Source organism: Capricornis sumatraensis, chromosome 5, assembly GCF_032405125.1.
Source record: "Capricornis sumatraensis isolate serow.1 chromosome 5, serow.2, whole genome shotgun sequence".
NCBI lineage: Eukaryota > Metazoa > Chordata > Mammalia > Artiodactyla > Bovidae > Capricornis > Capricornis sumatraensis.
Genome location: NC_091073.1, coordinates 37,440,455 through 37,465,643, shown reverse-complemented (window position 1 = coordinate 37,465,643; position 25,189 = coordinate 37,440,455). Strand labels below are relative to the sequence as shown.

General features: G+C 38.4%; 1 protein-coding gene across 7 annotated transcripts in view; it reads right to left on the bottom strand.

Moving 5' to 3' along the window:
• RUNDC3B (RUN domain containing 3B) overlaps positions 1–25,189 on the bottom strand; it is a 170,731-nt gene that overhangs the window by 39,836 nt on the left and 105,706 nt on the right. For all 7 annotated transcript variants that reach the window (XM_068972884.1, XM_068972885.1, XM_068972889.1 and 4 more), the window contains 2 exons: positions 19,478–19,646; positions 11,559–11,716 (listed from right to left, as the gene is read on the bottom strand). In XM_068972884.1, coding sequence (XP_068828985.1) covers positions 11,559–11,716; positions 19,478–19,646 — 327 coding nt within the window. The remainder of the gene's footprint in view (positions 1–11,558; positions 11,717–19,477; positions 19,647–25,189) is intronic.

Here is a 25,189-nt window from a genome sequence, read left to right as displayed (position 1 = left end):
ATTGTTTCCTTGTTGGTCTTTGCCGTCTTAACTACTGGAACCGCCAGGGAATTCCCTCAAATGCCTCCTTTTCCCTTTCATCGTAAAATATAAGATAAACTCTGGATCCTTAGAGGAATGACTGATTCCAGCACCAGAACTATCCAAGATCAGCCTGTGGTATCTTGTACCAGAAAGCAAGAAAGTTAGCAATGACAAATGTATCTTGTCAGAAGTACACAGGAATTAACATAAAGGCATTTCCATTAGTTAAGATTGGACAATCTGAGCATCAAAAAGAAAAGTAAATTTAACTGATAGAAGGACATTGAATATATGCATTTCTGTTGTAATCCAGAAACAAAACAAAACAGTGTTCTTCAACCACACGACAAAAATAACTAGCCTGATGGGGAAAGGGCTTCACTCGTGGCTCAGATGGTAAAGAATCTGCATGCAATGCAGGAGACTTGTGTTCAATCCCTGGGTCAGGAAGATTCCCTGGAGAAGGGAATGGCTACCCACTCCAGTATTCTTGCCTGGAGAATCCCCATGGACAGAGTCTACAGTCCATGGGGTCACAAAGAGTCAGGTATGACTGAGCAACTTTCACTCACTTATGGGGAGAACAGAGCTATGGGATGACAACTCAAAGCCTATTCAACCTGCTAACTAGACCACTAGAAAGACTGTGACAATCCTAACTAAACTTCAAACCTAGTGTAAAATATTTGTTAAATTCCTATTAATTAAAGAAATGTTACAATAACTTTACAATGACAACAGCTTTAACAATGACAAACAAGTAAGAGCTACTTGATGGAAGATGGTCAAGGCTCCTGAGGATGAGGTTTGCCATGAAGGCAAGGAAAAAACCACACAAAGCTGCCTTCAGTTCAGTTCAGTTCAGTTGCTCAGTCGTGTCCAACTCTTTGCGACCCCATGAATCGCAGCATGCCAGGCCTCCCTGTCCATCACCAACTCCCGGAGTTCACTCAGACTCACGTCCATCAAGTCAGTGATGCCATCCAGCCATCTTATCCTCTGTCGTCCCCTTCTCCTCCTGCCCCCAATCCCTCCCAGCATCAGAGTCTTTTCCAATGAGTCAACTCTTCACGTGAGGTGGCCAAAGTACTGGAGTTTCAGCTTTAGCATCATTCCTTCCAAAGAAATCCCAGGGCTGATCTCCTTCAGAATGGACTGAAAGCTGCCTTGACCTGTAGGTCAATCATCTCCAAGTCCTAGCTCAACTGAGCTAGAGGAGAGCAGAGTGAGAATGTATTATGTTCAGTTAGAGAGCGCCCTCTATCGGTGGCCTGAAGTATTTGCCTATATTCAGTTCAGTTCAGTTCAGTCACTCAGTCATGTCTGACTCTTTGGGACCCCATGGAGTGCAGCACCACAGGCCTCCCTGTCCATCATCAACTCCCAGAGTTTCCTTAAACTCATGTCCATTGAGTCAGTGATGCCATCCATCCATCTCGCCCTCTGTCATCCCCTTCTCCTCCCGCCTTCAGTCTTTTCCAGCAACAGGGTCTTTTCCAATGAGTCAGTTCTTTCCATCAGGCAGCCAAAGTATTGGAATTTCAGCTTCAACATCAGTCCTTTCAATGAATATTCAGGACTGATCTTCTTTAGGATGGACTAGGTGGATCTCCTTGCAGTCCAAGGGAATCTCAAGAGTATTCTCCAACAACCACAGTTCAAAATCATCAATTCTATGGCACTCATCTTTCTTTATAGTCCAACTCTCACATCCATAAATGACCACTGGAAAAACCATAGCTTTGACTAGATGGACATTTGTTGGCAAAGTAATGTCTCTGCTTTTTAATATTCTGTCTAGGTTGGTCATAACTTTTCTTCCAAGGAGAAAGCATCTTTTAATTTCATGGCTGCAATCACCATCTGCAGTGATTTTGGAGCCCCCCAAAATAAAGTCTTACACTTTTTCCATTGTTTCCCCTTCTATTTGTCATGAAGTGATGGGACCAGATGCCATGATCTTCGTTTTCTGAATGTTGAGCTTTAAGCCAACTTTTTCACTCTCCTCTTTCACTTTCATCAAGAGGATCTTTAGTTCTTCGCTTTCTGCCATAAAGGTGGCATGTCTGCATGTCTGAGAAATATTGATATTTCTCCCAGCAATCTTGATTCCACCTTGTGCTTCCTCCAGCCTAGCATTTCTCATGATGTACTCTGCATATACGTTAAATAAGCATGGTAACAATACTCAGCTTTTACGTACTCCTTTCCTGATTTGGCACCAGTCTGTTGCGCCATGTCCAGTTCTAACTGTTGCTTCCTGACCTGCATACAGATTTCTCAAGAGGCAGGTCAGCTGGTCTGGTATTCCCATCTCTTTCAGAATTTTCCACAGTTTGTGGTGATCCACACAGTCAAAGGCTTTGGCATAGTCAATAAAGCAGAAATAAATGTTTTTTCTGGAACTCTTCTGCTTTTTTGATGATCCAGCAGATGTTGGCAATTTGATCTCTGGTTCTTCTGCCTTTTCTAAAACCAGCTGGAACATCTGGAAGTTCACAGTTCATGTACTGCTGAAGCCTAGCTTGAAGAATTTTGAGCATTCCTTTACTAGCATGTGAGGTGAGTGCAATTGTGCAGTAGTTTGAGCATTCTTTGGCATTGCCTTTCTTTGGGACTGGAATGAAAACTAACCTTTTCCAGTCCTGTGGCCACTGCTGAGTTTTCCACATTTGCTGGCATATTGAGTGCGGCACTTTCACAGCATCATCTTTCAGGATTTGAAATAGTTCAACTGGAATTCCATCACCTCCACTAGCTTTGTTCGTAGTGATGCTTTCTAAGGCCCACTTCACTTCACATTCCAGGATGTCTGGCTCTAGGTGAGTGATCACACCATTGTGATTATCTTGGTCATGAAGATATTTTTTGTACAGTTCTTCTGTGTATTCTTGCCACCTCTTCTGAATATCTTCTGCTTCTGTTAGGTCGCTACCATTTCTGTCCTCTATCGAGCACAACTTTGCATGAAATGTTCCCTTGGTATTTCTAATTTTCTTGAAGAGATCTCTAGTCTTTCCCATTCTGTTGTTTTCCTCTATTTCTTTGCACTGATCGCTGAGGAAGGCTTTCTTATCTCTCCTTGCTATTCTTTGGAACTCTGCATTCAGATAGATTTATTTTTCCTTTTCTCCTATCCTTTTCACTTCTCTTCTATTCACAGCTATTTGTAAGGCCTCCTCAGACAGCCATTTCGCTTTTTTTGTGTTTCTTTTTCTTGGGGATGGTCTTGGTCCCTGTCTCCTGTACAATGTAACAAACCTCCGTCCATAGTTCATCAGGCACTCTGTCTATCAGATCTAATCCCTTGAATCTATTTCTCACTTTCACTGAGCAATCTTAAGGGATTTGATTTAGGTTGTACCTGAATGGTCTAGTGGTTTTCCCTACTTTCTTCCATTTAAGTCTGAATTTGGCAATAAGGAGTTCATGATCTGAGCCACAGTCAGCTCCCAGTCTTCTTTTTCTTGACTGTATAGAGCTTCTCCATCTTTGGCTGCAAAGAATATAATCACTCTGATTTTGGTGTTGACCATCTGGTGATGTCCATGTGTAGAGTCTTCTCTTCTGTTGTTGGAAGAGGGTATTTGCTATGACCAGTGCGTTCTCTTGGCAAAACTCTTTGCCCTGCTTCATTCTGTTCTCCAAGGCCAAATTTGCCTGTTACTCCAGGTGTTTCCTGACTTCCTACTTTTGCATTGCAGTCCCCTATAATGAAAAGGACATCTTTTTTGGATATTAGGTCAGGAGCAGTGGCTGTACTTTGCTGGAGCATCCATGAGTAGATACCCCATGTCCAAGGTCAGAGAAACCCCAGCAAGATGGTAGGCGCTGGAGCTGCTGTGAGGAGAGACCCCATGTCCAAGGGCAAAGGAGAAGCCCCAGCAAGATGGTAGGAGGGGCAAATTTGCATTTAGAATCAAACCCCATTTCCACCAGAGACACTCAGAAGGCTCAAACAAACCTTGTGCACACCAGGACCCATGGACCCCACAGAGACTGAGACAGAACTGTGTCTGAGCGTCTCCTGTAGAGGTACGGGTCAGCAGTGGACTGCTGCAGGGACAGGGGCTCTGGGTGCAGCAGACTTGGGTATGGCATAAACCCTCTTGGAGGAGGCTGACATTCACCCCACCATAGAGCTGCCAGAACTTACACAGGACTGGGAAATAGAATCTTGGAGGGCACAACAGAACCCTGTGTGCACCAGGACCCAGGAGAAAGGAGCAGTGACCCCACAAGAGACCGACCCAGACTGGCTGGGAGTGTCCGGGGTCTCCAGCAGAGGCGTGGGTTGGTGGTGGCCTGCTGCAGGGTTGGAGGCAGTGAGTGTAGCAGTACATGCATGGGATGTCTTGAAGTAGGTCGCCATTATTTTCATTACCTCCACCATAGTTTGAAAGTGAAAGTGAAGTTGCTCAGTCGTGTCCAACTCTTGTAGCCTACCAGGCTTCTCTGACCATGGGATTTTCCAGGCAAGAGTACTGAAGTGGGTTGCCTTTTCCTTCTCCAGGTTCCCAACCCAGGGATCGAACCCAGCTCTCCCGCATTGCAGGCAGACGCTTTACCCTCTGAGCCACCAGGGAAGCCCAAAGGTAAATAGCAGGGAGGGAACACAGCTCCAATCCATCAACAGAAAATTGGATTAAAGATTTACTGAGCATGGCCAGTAAATCAGAACAAGACCCAGTTTCCCCCTCAGTCAGTCTATCCCATCAGGAAGCTTCCATAAGCCTCTTACCCATCTCCATCAGAGGACAGACAGACTGAAAACCACAATCACAGAAAACTAACCAATTTGATCACATGGACCAGAGCCTTGTGTAAGTCAATGAAACTATGAGCCATGCCATGTGGGGCCACCCAAGATGGATGGGACACGTTGCAGAGTTCTGACAAAACGTGGTCCACTGGAGAAGGGAATGGCAAATCACCTCAGTATTCTTGCCTTGAGAACTCCATGAACAGTATGAAAAGGCAAAAAGATACGACACTGAAAGATGAACTCCCCAGGTTGGTAGGTGCCCAATATGCTACTGGAAGATCAGTGGAGAAATAACTCCAGGAAAAAATGAAGAGACAGAGCCAAAGCAAAAACAACACCCAGTTGTGGATGTGACTGGTGATGGAAGCAAAGTCCAGTGCTATAAAGAGCAATACTGCATAGGAACCTGGAATGTTAGGTCCATGAATCAAGGCAAATTGGAAGTGGTCAAACAGGAGATGGCAAGAGTGACCATAGACATGTTAGGAATCAGTGAACTAAAATGGACTGGAATGGGTGAATTTAATTCAGATGACCATTATATCTACTACCATGGGCAAGAATCCCTTAGAAGAAATAGAGTAGCCATCACAGTCAACAAGAGAGTCCTAAATGCCCCAACCAGTAACGCTGAAGAAGCTGAATTTGAATGGTTCTATGAAGAAATTCCTGTAGAAATGGTTTTATCTAACAATCTGGTACCTGGCCTTTTTCTCCTCTGTATGCATTTTCCTGACTTTCCTATTCTTATATGGATAATAGAGTATGTAATATCAGTTCAGTTCAGTTGCTCAGTCATGTCCGACTCTTTGTGACCTCAAGAACCACAGCACGCCAGGCCTTCCTGTCCATCACCAACTCCTGGAGTCCACCCAAACGTATGTCCATTGAGCTGGTGATGCCATCCAACCATCTCATCCTCTGTTGTCCCCTTTTCCTTCTGCCCTCAGTCTTTCCCAGCATCAGGGTCTTTTCAAATGAGTTAGTTCTTTATATCAGGTGGCCAAAGTATTGGCATTTCAGGTTCAGCATCAGTCCTTCCAATGAATACCCAGGACTGATTTCCTTTAGGATAGACTGGATGGATCTCCTTGCAGTCCAAGGGACTCTCAAGAGTCTTCTCTAACACCACAGTTTAAAAGCATCAATTCTTTGGTGTTCAGCTTTCTTTATAGTCCCACTCTCACATCCACACATGACCACTGGAAAAACCATAGCCTTGACTAGACGGACCTTTGTTGACAAAGTAATGTCTCTGCTTTTCAATATGCTCTCTAGGTTGGTCATAATGTTCCTTCCAAGGAGTAAGTGTCTTTTAATTTCATGGCTGCAATCACCATCTACAGTGATCTTGGAGCCCAAAAAATAAAGTCAGCCACTGTTTCCACTGTTTCCCCATCTATTTGCCATGAAGTGATGGGACCGGATGCCATGATCTTAGTTTTCTAAATGTTGACCTTTAAGCCAACTTTTTCACTCTTCTCTTTCACTTTCATCAAGACTTTATTTAGTTCTTCTTCACTTTCTGCCATAAGGTTGGTATCATCTGCATATCTGAGGTTATTGATATTTCTCCCAGCAATCTTGATTCCAGCTTGTGCTTCCTCCAGCCCAGCATTTCTCATGATGTACTCTTCATGTAAGTTAAATAAGCAGGGGGACAACATACAGTCTTGACGTACTCCTTTTCCTAGTTGGAACCAGTCTGTTGCTTCCTGACCTGCATACAGGTTTCTCAAGAGGTGGGTCAGGTGGTCTGGTATTCCCATCTCTTGAAGAATTTTTCACAGTTCGTTGTGATCCACACAGTCAAAGGTTTTGGCATAGTCAATAAAGCAGAAATAGATGTTTTTCTGGAACTCTTTTGCTTTTCCGATGATCCATCGGATGTTGGCAATTTGATCTCTGGTTCCTCTGCCTTTTCTAAAACCAGCTTGAACATCTGGAATTTCAAGGTTCATGTATTGCTGAAACCTGGCTTGGAGAATTTTGAGCGTTACCTTACTAGTGTGTGAGATGAGTGTAACCATGCGGTAGTTGGAGCATTCTTTGTCATTGCCTTGCTTCGGGACTGGAATGAAAACTGACCTTTTCAGTCCTGTGGCCACTGCTGAGTTTTCCAAATTTGCTGGCATACTGAGTGCGGCACTTTCACAGCATCATCTTTCAGGGTTTGAAATAGCTCAACTGGAATTCCACCACCCCCACTAGTTTCATTTGTAGTGATGTTTCCTAAGGCCCATTTGACTTCACATTCCAGGATGTCTGGCTCTAGGTGAGTGATCACACCATCATATTATCTGGGTCGTGAAGATCTTTTTTGTACAGTTCTTCTGTGTGTAATATATGTCAGCCTAATTGTAATTTGATATTTTAATAGCTGTTACCTGCCAAAAATATATATGACCAGGAACTGCCATGTTTTCCCATTTTTAACTGGGCTATGATGACATCATTGCACTCTGTTAGAATCCACACCAGTCATCCTAAAAGCTGTGAGCCAGGGTGCCACAGCATCAGTGACTTCTGGTTTTCAGGCCAACAGATCACACAATTACTACTCACCATGAACTACACCAAACTGGCTGTTGAACCGGAACAGTGGCCTAGTTTTAGCAATGAATGATTCTTCACTCTGCTAGTCTAGGCTCTTCACTCCCTTCTCTAGGGAGTCCTCTAAAACATTTTACTATTCCTATTTTTCAAATCACGAATAGAAAAATTTCATCAACTAGAAAAAAATCATTATGCATTTTATCGATAATAATCATGACAAGGTGCTTAGCTCTTGTATCCTGTTCTGAGACTGTTCTCAAGGGCTGCAATGAGTGTTTCACAAAGAATCACTTGTACAGCAGACAGAACATCTCTGAATGCCTACCACAGATCTATAATATTATCATAAATATTCATCCAACTACCATTGAGCCTGCCTGCCAATGCAGGAGACTTTAGAGACACAGGTTCAATCCCTGGGTAGAGAAGATCCCCTGGAGAAGGGCATGGCAACCCACTCCAGTATTTCTGCCTACAGAATCGCCTTGAACAGAGGAGTTGAATAGGCTACAGCCCACAGGGTCGCAAAGAGTCGGACAAGACTGAAGTGACTTAGTATAGCATAGCACACCATTTAGAAACTTGATCTCAAAAGTGAATTCCTTGATACTCAGGGATAATACAATCAAGTCCAGACTCACTGTCTGAGCTGTACCATTTAGGCATGTTAAGGTAAAACATTTTAAACTCAATATTCATCTGAGTGAATATATTAAGGAAATCTTAAGGTTTCTACAAGTCAAAACAGACTAATAATCTTGATTACCTTCTTTGTCCTAACAGTATTAAACATGATATGACTTAATATTTATAATAACCCACAACACAAATATTATCTCCATGTTACAAATAAGGCAACGGAGGCTCCAAGAAAATAATCCAACTGAGATTGAGCTCATAATAGGCAAGGACAGAGCCAGTATCTGAGCACAGTCCTGATCTGCGATGAAGCTGTGGAACGCTCCTCTATGAGATCATCTACTGCCCAAAGTACACAATGTTCAGATTTCACAAGTGTTTAAAGACATTATTAAAGCATATTTTAACAGTAATGAAAAAACACACCTAACCTTTGAGAAATATATAAAAAGTTAAGTGGCAAATTATCTAAATCACCCAGGAAAAGATAATCAACATAATGTAGAAGCAAACGTGGCACACTTCACATTCCATTCAATGCTCCTCTTCTAACCTTTGTCTTTATATGTTATATCTTTGACTGCAAACCTTCCTGTTGGAAAAAAATCTCAGTGACATAGGGAGGAAAAAATGTACACTCTCTCCCTACAGTTTCAAAAATGCCAGAGATTATCTGTACCTTAAATGTGACTCTGATAACATAGCAAATCGTAAACATTCTAGAAGACACCTTACTCTTCTACTAAGTGCTCTGTAATGCTTTCTGTATAAAGGGATCTTGTAAGGCACCAATTTACAACAAATCCAGAGACTGCAACCATGTTATGTGAAAATAAATCTCCAATCTCTAAATTCAATAACCTAATTCTCATCAGTGACTTTAACTTTTTATTTTTTGCTCTAGTAACTTAAAGAGATTAACTAGATTAATCTAGTAACTTAAAGAGATAAAACTTTAATTTATTAGTAACTAATCAATTAGTAATTTATTAGTATTGAGATTAGTAACTTAAAGAGATTAAAAACAATTGTAAGGTTTCTTTGCAAAGCCAGAAAGATCAAGGACACTTCTATCATAGCAATAAGATAAAACCGAACTCACAAATTCTTTTTTAAACTAAAAAGTTTGAGACTTTCCTTTAAATTATCAGAAGTAAAATAAATGTGATGCATTCAAATTTAATTCTTCAAATGGAAATATAAATAAAAACCAACTACATAATTATTTTTAGGTTAAAAGCATTTAGACAAACTACTAGCATTATTTGCAAAAGAAAAATTACTTTCTTAATCTTTTAATTGTAAAGAAATAACCAGAAATCTCTATTGTTTGCTTCATAATATTTTTCTCTCTGCTTATAGTAGTGAGGGACACTACAGGATTAGTAGTATTAATGTGCTCCTCAGTGAGAGAGACACCATAGGACACATTCTCTTTAAAATATTTTTTAAAAATCTTAAGAAACAATAAGTGAATGTAATTCTTATGAAGACACAAATTCCTAGAAACACTAAATTTTTATGTTTCTTCATAAAACTTTTTTACTTAAAAAAATCATTTAATTTTCTTAGTCGCAAAGTATCTCCATGCAAATTATGTGTTAGTTACAGAAGTAACAGCAGTAACTATACAGAAGAGAAAAACATCTTAACCAAATGATTAAAAGTAACATCACTAATAAAAGGCCAACAGACTTCATGGACCTCTGGATGTGACAGCCCAAGAACATACTGCTTGCTTACTATTCCAGCCCCAAATGGATAAGCTCATTCTAATTACAAGAAAAAGTAAACAAACTCAAACTGAGGGATAGTCTATAAAATTTCTAGCTTGTGTTTTCAGAAATACCAATCTCAATTGAGTTAACCACTGAAACGCTAACATCAAAAGTAACTGAAGGTACTGAGAGTCAGTGCAGAATGTGATCCTGGATTAGATTCGGTACCAAAAAAACGAAAGCAATATGAAACATTACTTGGACAACTGATGAAAGTGAAATATGAGATATAGGTACAATGGAAGTATTCTATTAATTTAAATTTCTTAAAATGAGAGCTCAACTGTGAGTGTTTAGGATAATGCTATTGTTCTTAGGAGAAACACACTGAAATACTATGTGGTATGCAACCTTTCAGGTAGTTCAAAAAATAACATATCCATATATATAAGGAGGAAAGAATTATGACATGTGGAAAATGCTGAAAATTGATGAATCTAGGAAAGAGCATATAGAAATTATTTTTTACTATCTCTGCAACCTTTCTGAAAGTTTGAAATTATTTCCACTGCTATGCATACACACTGAGGAAACCAGAACTGAAAGAAACACGTGTACCCCAATGTTCATCACAGCACTGTTTACAATAGCCAGGACATGGAAACAACCTAGATGTCCATCAGCAGATGAATGGATAAGAAAGCTGTGGTACATATACACAACGGAGTATTACTCAGCCATTAAAAAGAATACATTTGAATCAGTTCTAATGAGATGGATGAAACTGGAGCCGATTATACAGAGTGAAGTAAGTCAGAAAGAAAACACCAATACAGTATACTAACATATATATATGGAATTTAGAAAGATGGTAACAACGACCCTGTATATGAGACAACAAAAGAGACACGGATATAAAGAATAGACTTTTGGACTCTGTGGGAGAGGGCGAGGGTGGGGTGATTTAAGAGAACAGAATTGAAGCAAGTATATTACCATGTGAACTAGATGACCAGTCCAAGTTCGATGCATGAAACAGGGCCCTCAAAGCTGGTGCACTGGGACCACCCAGAGGATGGGATGGGGAGGGAGGTGGGAGGGGGGTTTGGGACGGGAGGACACAGGTACACCCGTGGCTGATTCATGTCAACGTATGGCAAAAACCACCACAGTATTGTAATTAGCCTCCAATCAAAATTAATTAATTAATTTTAAAAAAGAAAAAAATTTAAAACCATCCTTAACATTAAGTAAATATTAACATGAGGAGGTTTTCACTATAAACAACTAATTGATAAAATTGTTTGACAAAATGGTATGGCTGGTGAAAGTGCTTTAAACTAGTCCTTTAAACACTACTATAAGGAGCTGTGCCAGATTGTAGATCAATACATAGTGTTCAACAACAAAAAACTCTTGCCATGAAAAAAATGTCAGCTCTACTAAACTGTACTCAGTGACATTCTGGCACAACCTGGTAACAAAAAGTTCATCTAGTGGCACTGTACGTTCAATAGCACAGTGTACTTTGAATGGATGATCTTATATGCCATCTTTCTGCAATCACTAAAACCTCAAAATTAGGCGTACGCATTTGGAATAACACACACCACATTATCACAGTTAACTCTGGGTAACACAACCGAAGGTGCTTTTATCTTCTTCCCATATTTTGGAATGTTTCTACAGTGAACATGGATTAGTTTTACAAGAAAAAAGGAAACTTTTTAAAAAGACTAAGTGAAAAAGAACTAAATAGCAGGCAATCAGATTTCTTGGAACTTGATCTTACACCAAACATGACATATTTCTTAACTTTACATACTGCCGAAATTTTTCCAAAAGGACTCACTTACAGCTGATCTTGAAGCTCCACAATTATATATTCTAATTGTTCCTTCTCCAGTTTATGAGCCAGGTCAGAATCTTCAATCCTCTGTAGTAGTATTTTATTCTGAGCAACAGATTCAGACAGCTGGTTCTCTCGAAGTTGTAAGAGTTCTTCAAGATAACCCTGGAAATAACAAGTGCAAAATTCTAATATGTATCTTGAAGATAAATGCTGAGTAGATTAAATGTTATTCTTAGCTATGTTGTAATGAAATTATTTCAAAGTATCACTGAAGAAATGGTAAGTAAAACCATTTTAACTGAATTAAAAATTTAACATATGTTCTCCATTATTTAAAGTTCTCTAAAGTTCAGTGAGATGGCTGGATGAGATGAGATGGCTGGATGGCATCACTGACTCGATGGACATGAGTTTGGGTGAACTCTGGGAGTTGGTGATGGACAGGGAGGCCTGGCGTGCTGCAATTCATCGGGTCACAAAGAGTCAGACATGACTAAGCAACTGAACTGACCTGAAAGTTCAATCAAGTATGTTTATAATTTAACATATACCTGAGTTAAAATATTATAATTTCTAAGCTCTGCAACAGTGATAAACACTCTAAATGCCTTCAGGCTTCAAAACAGACTTAATTATAGAATGATTAATTTAAAATCTGCCTCTCAGTGATTATTTTTCAAAAACAGTTATTAACATTTTAGCATTAGCATATTACAGGAAAGCAGTATAATGTCTAGGTTAGTCCCACAGTGTAAGGGACTGTCTCATGTCATACTCCAGTTCTACTACTTATAAACTAAGTGTCCTTGGGTAAATTATTTAATCTCTCTGGGTCTTTGTTTCATCATCTAAAAATGTGGGAACAAAAAGGGTATCTAGCTGCGAAGATTAAATGAAAGGTAAAGTGTTTAGAATACTATTAATACCTGGTACCCTGTATGTAATGTATAATTATTAGCAGATACCTAAAGACAGATTCTCTCTTATCTTTTAACTCATTTATTGGTTCTTTGTCCTTTTGCCCTACTTTCTAGGAGTGTTCATTTAATTTATTCTCCAAATCCTTATACTAAATTCCTGAACTTAGGAAATCTTATTTTTAATTTCCAAAAAATTTTTTTCATGTTTTCTGCTGTTCCCTTCTCATGGCATTCTATAATTTTTAGATACAATGTGCTTTCTTCTTAGGATATTCATTAGACTCTTTTGTTTTTTCTTAAAGTATTCTTCTATTCCATTTCTTATCCTTTTCACGTGCTTAACATTAGAAAACTACTTTAGCTATTCTGGCTTCATAATACATATTAATAGCAACTAGTACTGTTCCTGTCACTTTTTCAGATTTTTTTCCTGTCAATTCTCAAATATTGGTTTTCTCCATAATAAAATCTCAAAAATTAAAAATAAATTTAATTTTTACAGATAAAACTGTTATATGTGTACACAGCTTAGTTTAAGCTATGCATGATTATTTGTAAACATCATTAATTAAACAACACAAATTCCCAGCACCTGGATTCACTGCCAGTACTTTCAGAGTCACATGATGTCTTTCTGATCCCATCCCCTGTTCTCTGCAGAGATGACAACATCCTGAGATTTGTGTTTATCACCCCCTTGCTTTTCCTCCAGCATCACCACAAATGTGTGTCTTCTTAAACAATATACTGTTTAGTTTGGCTGAGTTTTATCCTATTCTTTGGCAACCTGCTTTTTCATCTAGTGATGAGTCTCACTACAGTTGCTGCCTTTACTCTCAACAGTGCACAGTATTCTGTTGTATGAATACTGCAGCTTGTTTACTCACTCTCCTATCAATGGCCACTTAGATTACTTTCCATATCTCTTAATATAAACATTACTGTGAACAGTCAGTTACATGATACCTGGTACAGACATCTGAGAGTTTCTCGGAGACACGACTAGGAGTAGAGTTGCTGGGTCATAGGCCTTAGATATCTGCGCACCTACTAGATAATGCTGAACTGTTCATACCACAGGTTTTAACACTAATCATATCCCATTTGACTTCATGTGACTTTATATTAGTATCAAAGTTATACTGAATTCATAAAATCACCTGGAAACTATTCCTTCTTTTCCTCTTCTCAAGAGCAGCCAGTAGAAAACGGGAATTACTGCCTCCTGAATGTTTGGTAGCATCTACCTCAGAAACCAAACAGGCCTGGTGATTTGAGGGGAAGGAGGGAACAGATTTTAAACTACTTGTTTAATTTCTTCAATGATTATAGGTCTGCAAGTTTTGAGAAGTATTGATAAAATTATTAATAATTATGGGAGGGGTCTCCCTGGCATTTATAGTTTTACTATCTATTCTCTTTTAATTCTTAAAATCGTCTATCTGTGCCGCAACTCTTAAATTCAATTATGGTTGATTCTATTTAATTAGTTTGTACAGATACTCAGCTTTTGGTTTAACTGATTATGTACCTCTGTTTATTTCATCAATACCTGCTCTTATTTTTATTATTTTGAACTGGTTTGTTGTTTTTGTTTACTTCTTGGATGCTTAGCTCTTTAATTTTCATTCTTTTCTAGGATAAGTAATTCTCCAAGTACTGTGCAAGTTGCAACTTAGTACTATCAGTGTCCATTATTTTCATTCCTGTTCATTTTTAAGTATTTTCTCATTTCTTTTTGATCCATAATTTAGAAGACTTTATTTTTTAAAATCTCCATTGGTGTACTTTAGGTGGTGGTAACCTTTTTCTATTGAATCTAATTTTATTGTATTGTGGTCACTATTGTATCATTTTTTGTATTTGCTTTGTGACCTAGTATAGCCCATAAAAAATGGAATAGTTGTCCCATGTATGCTTTGAAAGAATGTGTATTCTAATTGTTAGTATTTACCGTATTTTTAAAAAATAATTTTATTTTGGGCTGGGCTGAGTCTTCACTGCTGCGTGGGCTCTCCTCTAGATGCAGAATGTGGGGGGTACTCTCCAGCTGTGGTGCACGGGTTCTCACAAGAAGGTGTAATGGCTTCTCTTGTGGTGGAGCATGGGCTTTAGGGTGCACGGGATTCAGCAGTTACCCCCAGGCTTCAGAGCACAGACTTAATAGCTGAGGTACATGGACTCAGTTGCTCTGAGGCATGCGCAATATTCCTGGATCAGGGATCGAATCCAGATCTTCTGCACTGGCAGTCCACTAGTAAAAACTGTAAGCAATGCATCATTGACCGGCAGTGGATTCTTTACCACTGAGCCGGCAGAGAAGTCCCTACCATAATTCGCCTCAAGCTTACTAGTTGCATTGCTCAAATTCATTACATCCTTAACAATTTTTTGTCTGTTTTATCTGTAATTATTGGGATGTTAAAATTTTCTACTATTATTATTGATTTATTCATTTCTCCTAGATATTCTATTAATTTCTATTTTCATATTTTTCTATTTCATATTTTTCATGGCTGAATTTTTAAATGCATGTAAGTTTAGTACTGTTATAGATTGCTGGTAAATTCTTCTCTTTTAAAAAGGCAATGTCTTTCTTTAGTCTTAATAATACTTTTTGCCTTAATGTCTAGTGTGAATTATACCGATATAGAATTATTTTGGTTAATATTTGCCTACTCTATTTTATCCTCCTAGTTTCAATGTTTTTTTGAGTCACTATTATGCATGCCTATTACAGACAGACAGCATGTCAGTAAAACTTATGACTTAAAAAATAAATTTAAGGCAAAAACCACTACAATATTGTAAAGTAATTAGCCTCCAATTAAAATAAATAAATTCAATTAAAAAAATAAAAACAAAAAATAAATATAAGAGTTTGTCCTTTTTTAATTATTTTTTAAAACTATTATTTTTTTGGGCTTCTCCATTTTAGCTTGTGGGATCCTAGTTGCCTGACCAGTGGTTGAACCAGGGCCTTGGGCAGGGAGAGCACAGAGGCTTAACCACTGGACCACCAGGCATTCTCAAGAGTTTGTCTTAATTGTCAAGCTTATACCTTTCCCTTTTATGGCAATGCTGACTCTTGGTTGTATTGAGATTTCTGTTATTTTATGTGGTTTTTTTAAAATACTATCTTCATTTTTTTTCATTTGCTCTTTTCTATTGTAATAATCACATTTTCTTTATTTCTTCTCTTTCTTATTATCAGTTTAAAAGCTAAACATTCTATTCCTATAACTGCAATATTGGAAACAGGCATCCACCTTAAAAAGGGTGTGTACACTCCTTTTACACTACACTACTTATAATACATAGATCCTAAGAGGCTTTAACTTCAATCACTTTTTCTCACCCTTTCTGATACTATTAAATAGTGTTTAGTTCCATTTTACTTTCCAGGGAAGACTGAAGCCAGACCTAAATGTTAAGCTGCCAATATTTTGTAATTCAGTCGTTAAAACACTGCTATTATTAACAATTAAATTATATACTTAGTTAAGTAAATTGTATTGAAAAACAAGGATCAAGTAAACTGTATTAAAAAACAACTACTCAAAATAACTACTACTTAAAATAACTACTACTCAAATAGTAGTAGTTGAGTAGAAATTAACTACTCAAAATCCATCACTTCCCAAGTATTGTACAATAGTATACTATTGGTATTTGTGCTCTTCAAGTCACAGTCACTGTATTTCTCTGGGAGAAAAACTATATAATTGTGTGCTACTGTGCATCTTTCCCTTATCTTGCATTCAGTAACATCAAACAGGTAGTTTTAAGTTGGCCATGATGGGAGTATTTATCCCAGAGAAATCAGCAAATGAAAGCAAATCAGAGCTTATCAACTTTTCCCTGCAAAACCAGTTCTTAAGCATATTCCAGAACACCACTGCCACCCCATACTGGCATTAATACTGCTGCTGCTATCTCATGTAGTCAAGGTTTACCAATTTCTGTGCTTACTCTGCCACTGTGCATCTCATTCCTGTCTTCGAGGTTCAGTTTCCAACTTGAGTGAGAGTGGGCCTAGATTTGCTGTGCCCTGTTGGTATTAAAACACAGGTACCTAGGTTAAGGGAATGGCCCCTCACCACCACCACAAGAGTTTGCAATGGCTTTAACTCAATTCACCCCCACTTGTTTTTAGGCCCGTCCTTCTTTATACAGTCCTTCAGTTCAATTCAGTTGCTCAGTTGTGTCCGAGTCTTTGTGACCCCATGGACTGCAGCACACCAGGCTTCCCTGTCCAGAACCAACTCCTGGAGCTTATTCAAACTCATGTCCATTGAGCCTGTGATGCCATGCAACCATCCTGTCCTCTGACGTCCCCTTCTCCTCCTGCCTTCAACCTTTCCCAGTATCAGGGTCTTTTCAAATAAGTAAATTCTTTCTATCAGGTGCCCAAAGTATTGGAGCTTCACCTTCAGCATCAGTCCTTCCAGTGAATATTCAGGACTGATTTCCTTTAGGAGGGACTGGCTGGATCTCCTTGCAGTCCAAGGGACACTCTCAAGAGTCTTCTCCAATGCCACAGTTCAAAAGCATCGATTCTTTGGCATAAAGCTTTCTTTATAGTCCAACTCTCGCATCCATACGTGACTACTGGAAAAATCATAGCTTTGACTAGACAGATCTTTGTTGGCAAAGTAATGTCACTGCTTTTTAATATGCTATCTAGGTTGGTCATAACTTTCCTTCCAAGGAGTAAGCGCCTTTTAACTTCATGGCTGCAGTCACCATCTGCAGTGATTCTGGAGCCCCCCAAAAATAATGCCCCACTGTCTGCATTTTTTCCCCATCTATTTCCCATGAAGTCATGGAACCGGATGCCATGATCTTAGTTTCCTGAATGTTGAGCTTTAAGTCAACTTTTTCACTCTCCTCTTTCACTTTCATTAAGAGGCTCTTTAGTTCTTCTTCACTTTCTGCCATAAGGGTGGTGTCATATGCATATCTGAAGTTACTGATATTTCTCCTGGCAATCTTGATTCCAGCTTGTGCTTCTTCTTCCAGCCCAGTGTTTCTCATGATGTACTGTGCATATAAGTTAAATAAGCAGGGTGACAATATACAGCCTTGATGTACTCCTTTCTCAGTGTGGAACCATTCTGTTGTTCCATGTCCAGTTCTAACTGTTGCTTCTTGACCTGCATGAAGATTTCTCAAGAAGCAGGTCAAGTGGTCTGGTATTCCCATCCTTTTCAGAATTTTCCAAAGTTGGTTGTGATCCACACAGTCAAAGGCTTTGGCATAGTCAATAAAGCAGAAGTAGATGCTTTTCTGGAACTCTCTTGCATTTTCCATGATCCAGCAGATGTTGGCAATTTGATCTCTGGTTCCTCTGCCTTTTCTAAATCCAGCTTGAACATCTGCAAGTTCAAAGTTCACATACTGTTGAAGCCTGGCTTGGAGAATTTTGAGCATTACTTTGCTAGTGTATGAAATGAGTACAACTGTGCTGTAGTTTGAGCATTCTTTGGCATTGCCTTTCTTCAGGACTGGAATGAAAACTGACCTTTTCCAGTCCTGTGGCCACTGCTGAGTTTTCCACATTTGCTGGCATATTGAGTGCAGCACTGTCACAGCATCATCTTTTAGGATTTGAAATAGCTCAACTGGAATTCCATCACCTCCATGAGTTTTGTTGTAGTGATGCTTCCTAAGACCCACTTGACTTCACATTCCAGGATGTTTGGCTCTAGGTGAATGATCACACCATTGTGGTTATCTGGGTCATGAAGACCTTTTTTGTATAGTTCTTCTGCGTATTCTTGCCACCTCTTCTTAATATTTTCTGCTTCTGTTAGGTCCCTACCATTTCTGTCCTTTATTGAGACCATCTTTGCATGAAATGTTCCCTTGGTATCTCTTAATTTTCTTGAAGAGATCTCTAGTCTTTCCCATTCTATTGTTTTCCTCTATTTCTTTGCACTGATCACTGAGGAAGGCTTTCTTATCTCTCCTTGCTATTCTTTGGAACTCTGCATTCAAATGGGTATATCTTTCCTTTTCTCTTTTGCCTTTTACGTCTTTTCTTTTCTCAGCTATTTCTAAGGCCTCCTTGGACAACCATTTTGCTGTTTTGCATTTTTTTTTGGGGGGGGGCGGGTGGTCTTGATCACTGCCTCCTGTACAATGTCCTTAGTGAGCTCTTATTCTTTGAGAGAGAAGTTCTGTATGAAACTTTTTCAAAATTTTATTCTACTTGGCATTTTCAGATTTTTACAGTGTAAAGGCTTTTAGTTATCTTAGTCTGACTTCTTGCTGGTATCTGGTACCGGAATTATTCTTTCACAAGTTATTAAAGCTTTCTTTGTATATCTTAACTAGTAGTTGTTTGTCTACAGGAAATCTCTGCATATTTGTAAATTTCCTTTGTAACCATTTTCCTCAGTGTATTTTTTATTGTTCTAATATTTCTATTGATATAATTCCACTAGGCTTTTCCTAAGTAGCTCATCTATGAATAACAGTAATTTGAAAGGAAGGGAAGAAAGGAAAATAAACAATACATGAAAATTAAGAGTATGTTATAACTCAAGATGCTAGTTTGTACCCCAGTCTGCTATGTACTCCCCTTTGCCTACTATAGTGCTTAACACACAAACACTGCTAAAATACCTGATTTTAAAAAAAGGAGAGAGAGACACATATATGGAATTTCTTAAGCAATCACTATTACTACATTTTCATAAACCAAATAATCTTTTATAAAATTAATCCTAGAAATTAATACTTCAAACATATAAATGAAACGGCATACAGGAGGGTAAATGGGTCAGTGTTATATTAAAATGTAAAATTAGAAGTTTAGCAAACAAAAGCCTCTCCTAAAATTGGGCCTGATTTTTAATTAAGAGGAGGACAATCCAAGAAAAGAAAGGAAGTAGCAGTAGGTAAATACTTCTCTTTAGCTAAAAGATCTTTTGGTAGTGACGGTCTAAAGGCAGTAACTCGAGCCGAAATGAAATGACTTCTGATGACTGAGACACACCTTCTGTTCCAGGGTGAGCTGATACTTCTGTTTGACTCTCTTACACTTGTTGAACCAACTGTTCTCATCCATGATGACTGGAGGCCCGGCCTTCTCTGGAGTGCTGCTCTCACTGTCACTGCTTCCCAGAGTCCTCAGTTCTTCCTCGTCACTGCTGATACTATCAGAACTGAGAAGATCAACATTTTTTAAAGAAATAAAGTTCACAGTATGTTCCACGTTGGTTTTATAGAAATACTTCAGCATTTGCAAGTTGCTGGTAAGTAAGCTCCAAAATGTTCAGCACTAACTATACAATAATAATGATATTATCACCAGGCCCACAGATGCTACAGAAGTTCAAGTGAGGTTTACAGATCTAAGGCATTAAAACAGGAAAACTATGAGAATGTCCCAAAGAGAGGGGAAAAAAACTTCTAAAGAAGAGAGCCAGAAACTCCACATGTGCTGAGAAGAGTTTTCTCACTGGTTGTTTTCACTAACTGTTCAATCTCCATTGTAAGGCAGACAGCACATCACCAGTGTGCTGCCAGTGGGGGTATAATATCAGCGCAGTGCTCATGATCAGCTCGGCTTTGACTAAAAACAAGAGGTTCAGAAAACCAGTTATACCTAAACACTTTCTAGTGGGGGGAAGAAGGAGAGACACAGGCGAAGCAGAGAAAAAATCCATTACAATCCATATGTAAAATTCCTTATGATATCAGTATGGTAGAAAACACAGAACAAGGTGGGGAAAAAGTAGGACAGAACCTAAATAATAGAGAGAAAGGTGTGCTAAGAGGATTGTCTAGTTTCAAAGAAAAATACACTTTAAAAGGAACAGGGAAAATAAATTTTAAAACACCAGCAATGATAATAACATTTAAGAAACAGCAAAAAAAAAAAAAGTCTCTATAACCCTCAAGGTATACAAAAAAAACTCTAATCTGTCAAACAGAGGAACAAAATAAGAAAATACAGTAAGTTGAAAACAAAAAATTAGATGGCAGAATAAGCACTAATACAAAAGAAATTATAAAAATCTTAAATAGGTTAAACTCAACAGCCAATTCAGATGTTCTGGTTTGATTAAGGCAAGTAAGTGCCAACAGTAAGCTATCTATAAAATACACATGAATACAGAAAAGTGAGAAACGCTGGGGTGGAAGAAGCACAAGCTGGAATCAAGATTGCCGGGAGAAATATCAATAACCTCAGATATGCAGATGACACCACCCTTATGGCAGAAAGTGAAGAGGAACTAAAAAGCCTCTTGATGAAAGTAAAAGAGGAGAGTGAAAAAGTTGGCTTAAAGCTCAACATTCAGAAAATGATCATGGCATCCGGTCCCATCACTTCATGGGAAATAGATGGGGAAACAATGGAAACAGTGTCAGACTTTACTTTGGGGGGCTCCAAAATCACTGCAGGTGGAGATTAGACAAGACTATTCACTCAGTCATGTCCGACTCTTTGCAACCCCATGGACTGTAGCCCACCAGGCTCCTCTGTCCATAAGATTCTCTAGGCAAGAATACTGGAGTGGGTTGCCATTTCCTTCTCCAGGGATCTTCCCTACCCAGGGATAGAACCCAGGTCTCCCACATTGTGGGCAGATGCTTTAACCTCTGAGCCAGCCAGCCATGAAATTAAAAGACACTTACTCCTTGGAAGGAAAGTTATGACCAACCTAGATAGCATATTGAAAAGCAGAGATATTACTTTGCCAACAAAGGTTTGTCTAGTCAAGGCAATGGTTTTTCCAGTAGTCATATATGGATGTGAGAGTTGGACTGTGAAGAAGGCTGAGCACCGAAGAATTGATGCTCTTGAACTGTGGTGTTGGAGAAGACTCTTGAGAGTCCCTTGGACTGCAAGGAGGTCCAACCAGTCCATTCTAAAGGAGATCAGTCCTGGGTGTTCATTGGAAGGACTGATGTTGAAGCTGAAACTCCAATATTTTGGCCACCTCATGTGAAGAGTTGACTCACTGGAAAAGACCCTGATGCTGGGAGGGATTGGGGGCAGGAGGAGAAGGGGACGACAGAGGATGAGATGGCTGGATGGCATCATCGACTCGATGGACATGAGTTTTGAGTGAACTCTGAGAGTTGGTGATGGACAGGGAGGCCTAGCGTGCTGCAATTCATGGGGTTGCAAAGAGTTGGGACATGACTGAGTGACTGAACTGAACAGAAAAATTAAAATTAAAAAGATGAAAACACACCTAGAAAATATGAACCAAAGGAACTCGGAAATTATAATTTTGTAAGTTAATATAGATATAATAGTAGAAAATACAAGGATCAAAGAAAGATATTCTATTTCTTTATCCTCCACAATCAGCATCTGCATCTGTTGGGTTCCTGAGTCAGGTCAAAGCACACTGCAGACTTAAATTAGAGACTGCTACATAAAAGTTCAACCCAGGTGACGTTCTTAGCTAATGATCTCAGAAACAAACCAATGACCAAACATGCCAAATGAAGTCTGCCTGTCACATGTGCGGCTCTGGGAAGCTGATAATAAAGTTCCAGTTTTGAAAAAAAGACAAGCAGAGCTCTTAAACGATGGTATTTGACATTAAAAATTAAATGAATTAGCTAAAAAGCAGATAAACTTAAGAGAATTAGTAACATTTAAGGTAGATACAAAGAAATTACAGTATTAAAGATTGTCAAAATGGTAAGGAAAAAAACTGCTGAAACAGGCAAGTATAGCATAATTATCCTTCCAGGAGGAGGGCAATATAAGCATATTTCGAGAAAACTAAAATTTAAGGGATTTACCAACAAATTCTCACTTAAAGAAACTTCCTAATGATTGTAATTTAGGAAAAGGGAAACTGAGTTAAGAAGCACTAAGCAAAGAAAATAGTGAACTTGTGGGTAAACCTAAACATTGAATATAGAACACTAACAATAATGCCTAGTTTTATGGAGTTTTAAATAAACCAACAACAAACACAATTCTGGACAGAACAGCCTATGTCAAGAATGAGATGATTATAGAGTTAAAACAGTACAAGGTCCTCATTTATCTGGATAAGTGGTAAAGATATTAAATTTAGCCTTTGTTAAGGTTTAGATATGCATAGTAAAACTAGTAAAAGTACCACCAGTTAAAAAAAAAAAAGCCTATAAAAGAAGCCTAGTAAAAGAAGAGTCTACAAATTAAAAATGAGTAAGGAATAAAATGGCGGAAGAAACGCCCCCCGCATCCCCCTCCATCCCCGCAAAAAAAAAGAAGAAGACAGAAAAGGTAGAAAAGAACGTAGGACAAACAGAAAGTAAGAATGTGTTGTGTGCTGTGCTAAGTCACTTTAGTCGTGTACAACTCTGCAAGCCCATGGTGTCAGGAAGCATTTAACAGGAGGCTTCCTGTGTGCTATTTTGGATCTGTCATGAATCCTCTGTCCCTTATTAATTCCTGAATATTCAGGAATTAAGTGGAGTAGCAAACTACTCCCAGGGGTTTAGGAATGCATGCATTTCCTTCCTTAGTTTTTCCATACGGTGACAAGTAACTATTTACAACCATCTTCCTTTTTATGAACCATATGGTAAAAGTGATTATTTACAACCCTCTCTTTGATATGGATCGCCTTATGTTTTCCTTGATAATTTGTAAGTCTGGACTTTGATTTTATCTTTGCTGAAAATAGCTACCTTGTAAGACAGTATATATACTCACACGATGTTGAATAAAACACCTTTGCTCCATCAGAGCTTGGGTCCCCATGTCTCTCTCTCTCTCTCTCTCTCTCAGGCTGATTCTCTGGAGTGCAGAGGCCCACTGGGCTCACTCTCCTGCCCGGGCTTCTAAGACCCTCTCAAGAAGGCACTCTGTGCCTTCACCCCCTCGACAGGGCGCCTGGTGCCTTCGTGAGCAGTGCAAGCCCCGTACCAGGGGCTTTATTGGTTTTCTGCGTAAACCAAGGAATATTAGCCTCTTTCTCTCTCCTTTACTTTCTTATCGTTGACTCCAGACAACCAGGTTCTGGTCCATTAAAGGACCTCAACACCATGGACTGTAGCCTGCCAGGCTCCTCTGTCCATGGGATTCTCTAGGCATGAATACTGGTGGGTTGCTGTGCCCTCTTGCAGGAGATCTTCCTGACCCAGGGATCCAACCTGCATCTCTTATATCTCTTGCATTGGCAGGTGGGTTCTTTACCACTAGAGCCACCTGGGAAGCCCTAAGAAAGCAATAGAGTGGATATCAACCCAAAAATATCAGTAAATACCCTAAGCACCTCAGTTAAAACATAAAGCCCATTAGACTCAAGTTTTTAAACTCAAGAACTATTTTTAAAATGTGTGTGTGTGTATACTTTAAGAACATAAAGGCATGAAACATTAAGTGAACTCTATTTTATCAGTTCTTACTGTACATTTTTTCACATATTAACACACCTGAAATCAGGGTACAACTTACAACTAATGACATATAACTACAGCTGTCAAACCAATTTCTCACATACTAAATGGAAGGTATGTCAGACTAAATATAGTTTTTTTAAAAAGACACTAGAAAAATATTAATCTAAACAAAACTGGTTAGACGCCATTAATAATGACTAAGTAAACTTCAAGGAATTTTTTTAAATTACTACATATTACATCAGGATGAATGAAGAATTCTAAACCTGTATGCATCTGACAAGTTAGTTTTTAAAATATGCAGTAAAAATCAAAGGACCTCAAGGAAAAACTGACAAATCAAATATCATAGTGAAGAACTTAATACATTTAAATAATTAAAAAGATGAAACAAGGATAAGTGAGAAAGGACATAAAATACCATTAACAAGCATAATCTAATGAATATTGGACCCACTCACTGGAATACCACTGATTCTAGATTATTTCTCAATAAATTTCAAGGAACTATTATAATAACTATAATATTATGTAGACCTCATTCACTAATCATAACCCAAACAAAGGCACTGAAAATATCTGAAAATTAAAAATTATATGCCAAATAACCTTTGGTCAAATAATTATAATGGAAACTGTACTTTAAACAACAAAAATAAAAAATAACATCAAACTTTTAGGATGCAGCTGAAATAGTACTTCAAGGGATGTATAAGCCTTATTTACTCATAAGAAAAGAAGTAAATTTAAGTTTTGAGAAAGAAAAGATCATAAAAGCTCTCAACAAACTGGGCATAGGAAATATACTTCAACATAATACCGGTTATTTACATTGAGCCCACAACTAACACCATATTCAATGCTAAAAAGCTGAAAGCTTTTCTTCTAAGATTAGGAATAAAACAAGACTGCCCACTCTCATCACTTATATTCAACATTGGAAGTCCTAATGAGAGAGCAATTAGGCAAGAAAAGGAAATAAAAGGCATCCAAGTAAAAAAAGAAGAAATACAACTGTCACTATTCACATATCACATGATATTATATATCAAAATCCTAAAGACTACCCAAAAAACTGTTAGAACTAATAAACAAATTCAGTAAAGTTGAAAGATAAATACCAGTATACAAAAATCAGTTGCATTTCCATATAATACTGATCAACTATCAGAAAGAGAAATTAAGAGAACAATGTCATTTTCAGTTGAATCAAAAAAGAATAAAATATCTACAAAAAATTTAACTATGAAGGTGGATGACCTGTACACTAAACACTATAAGATGTTGATGAAAAACTGCAGAAGACACTTAAATGGAAAGATAATTTTGTGTTCACAAATTGAAAGAC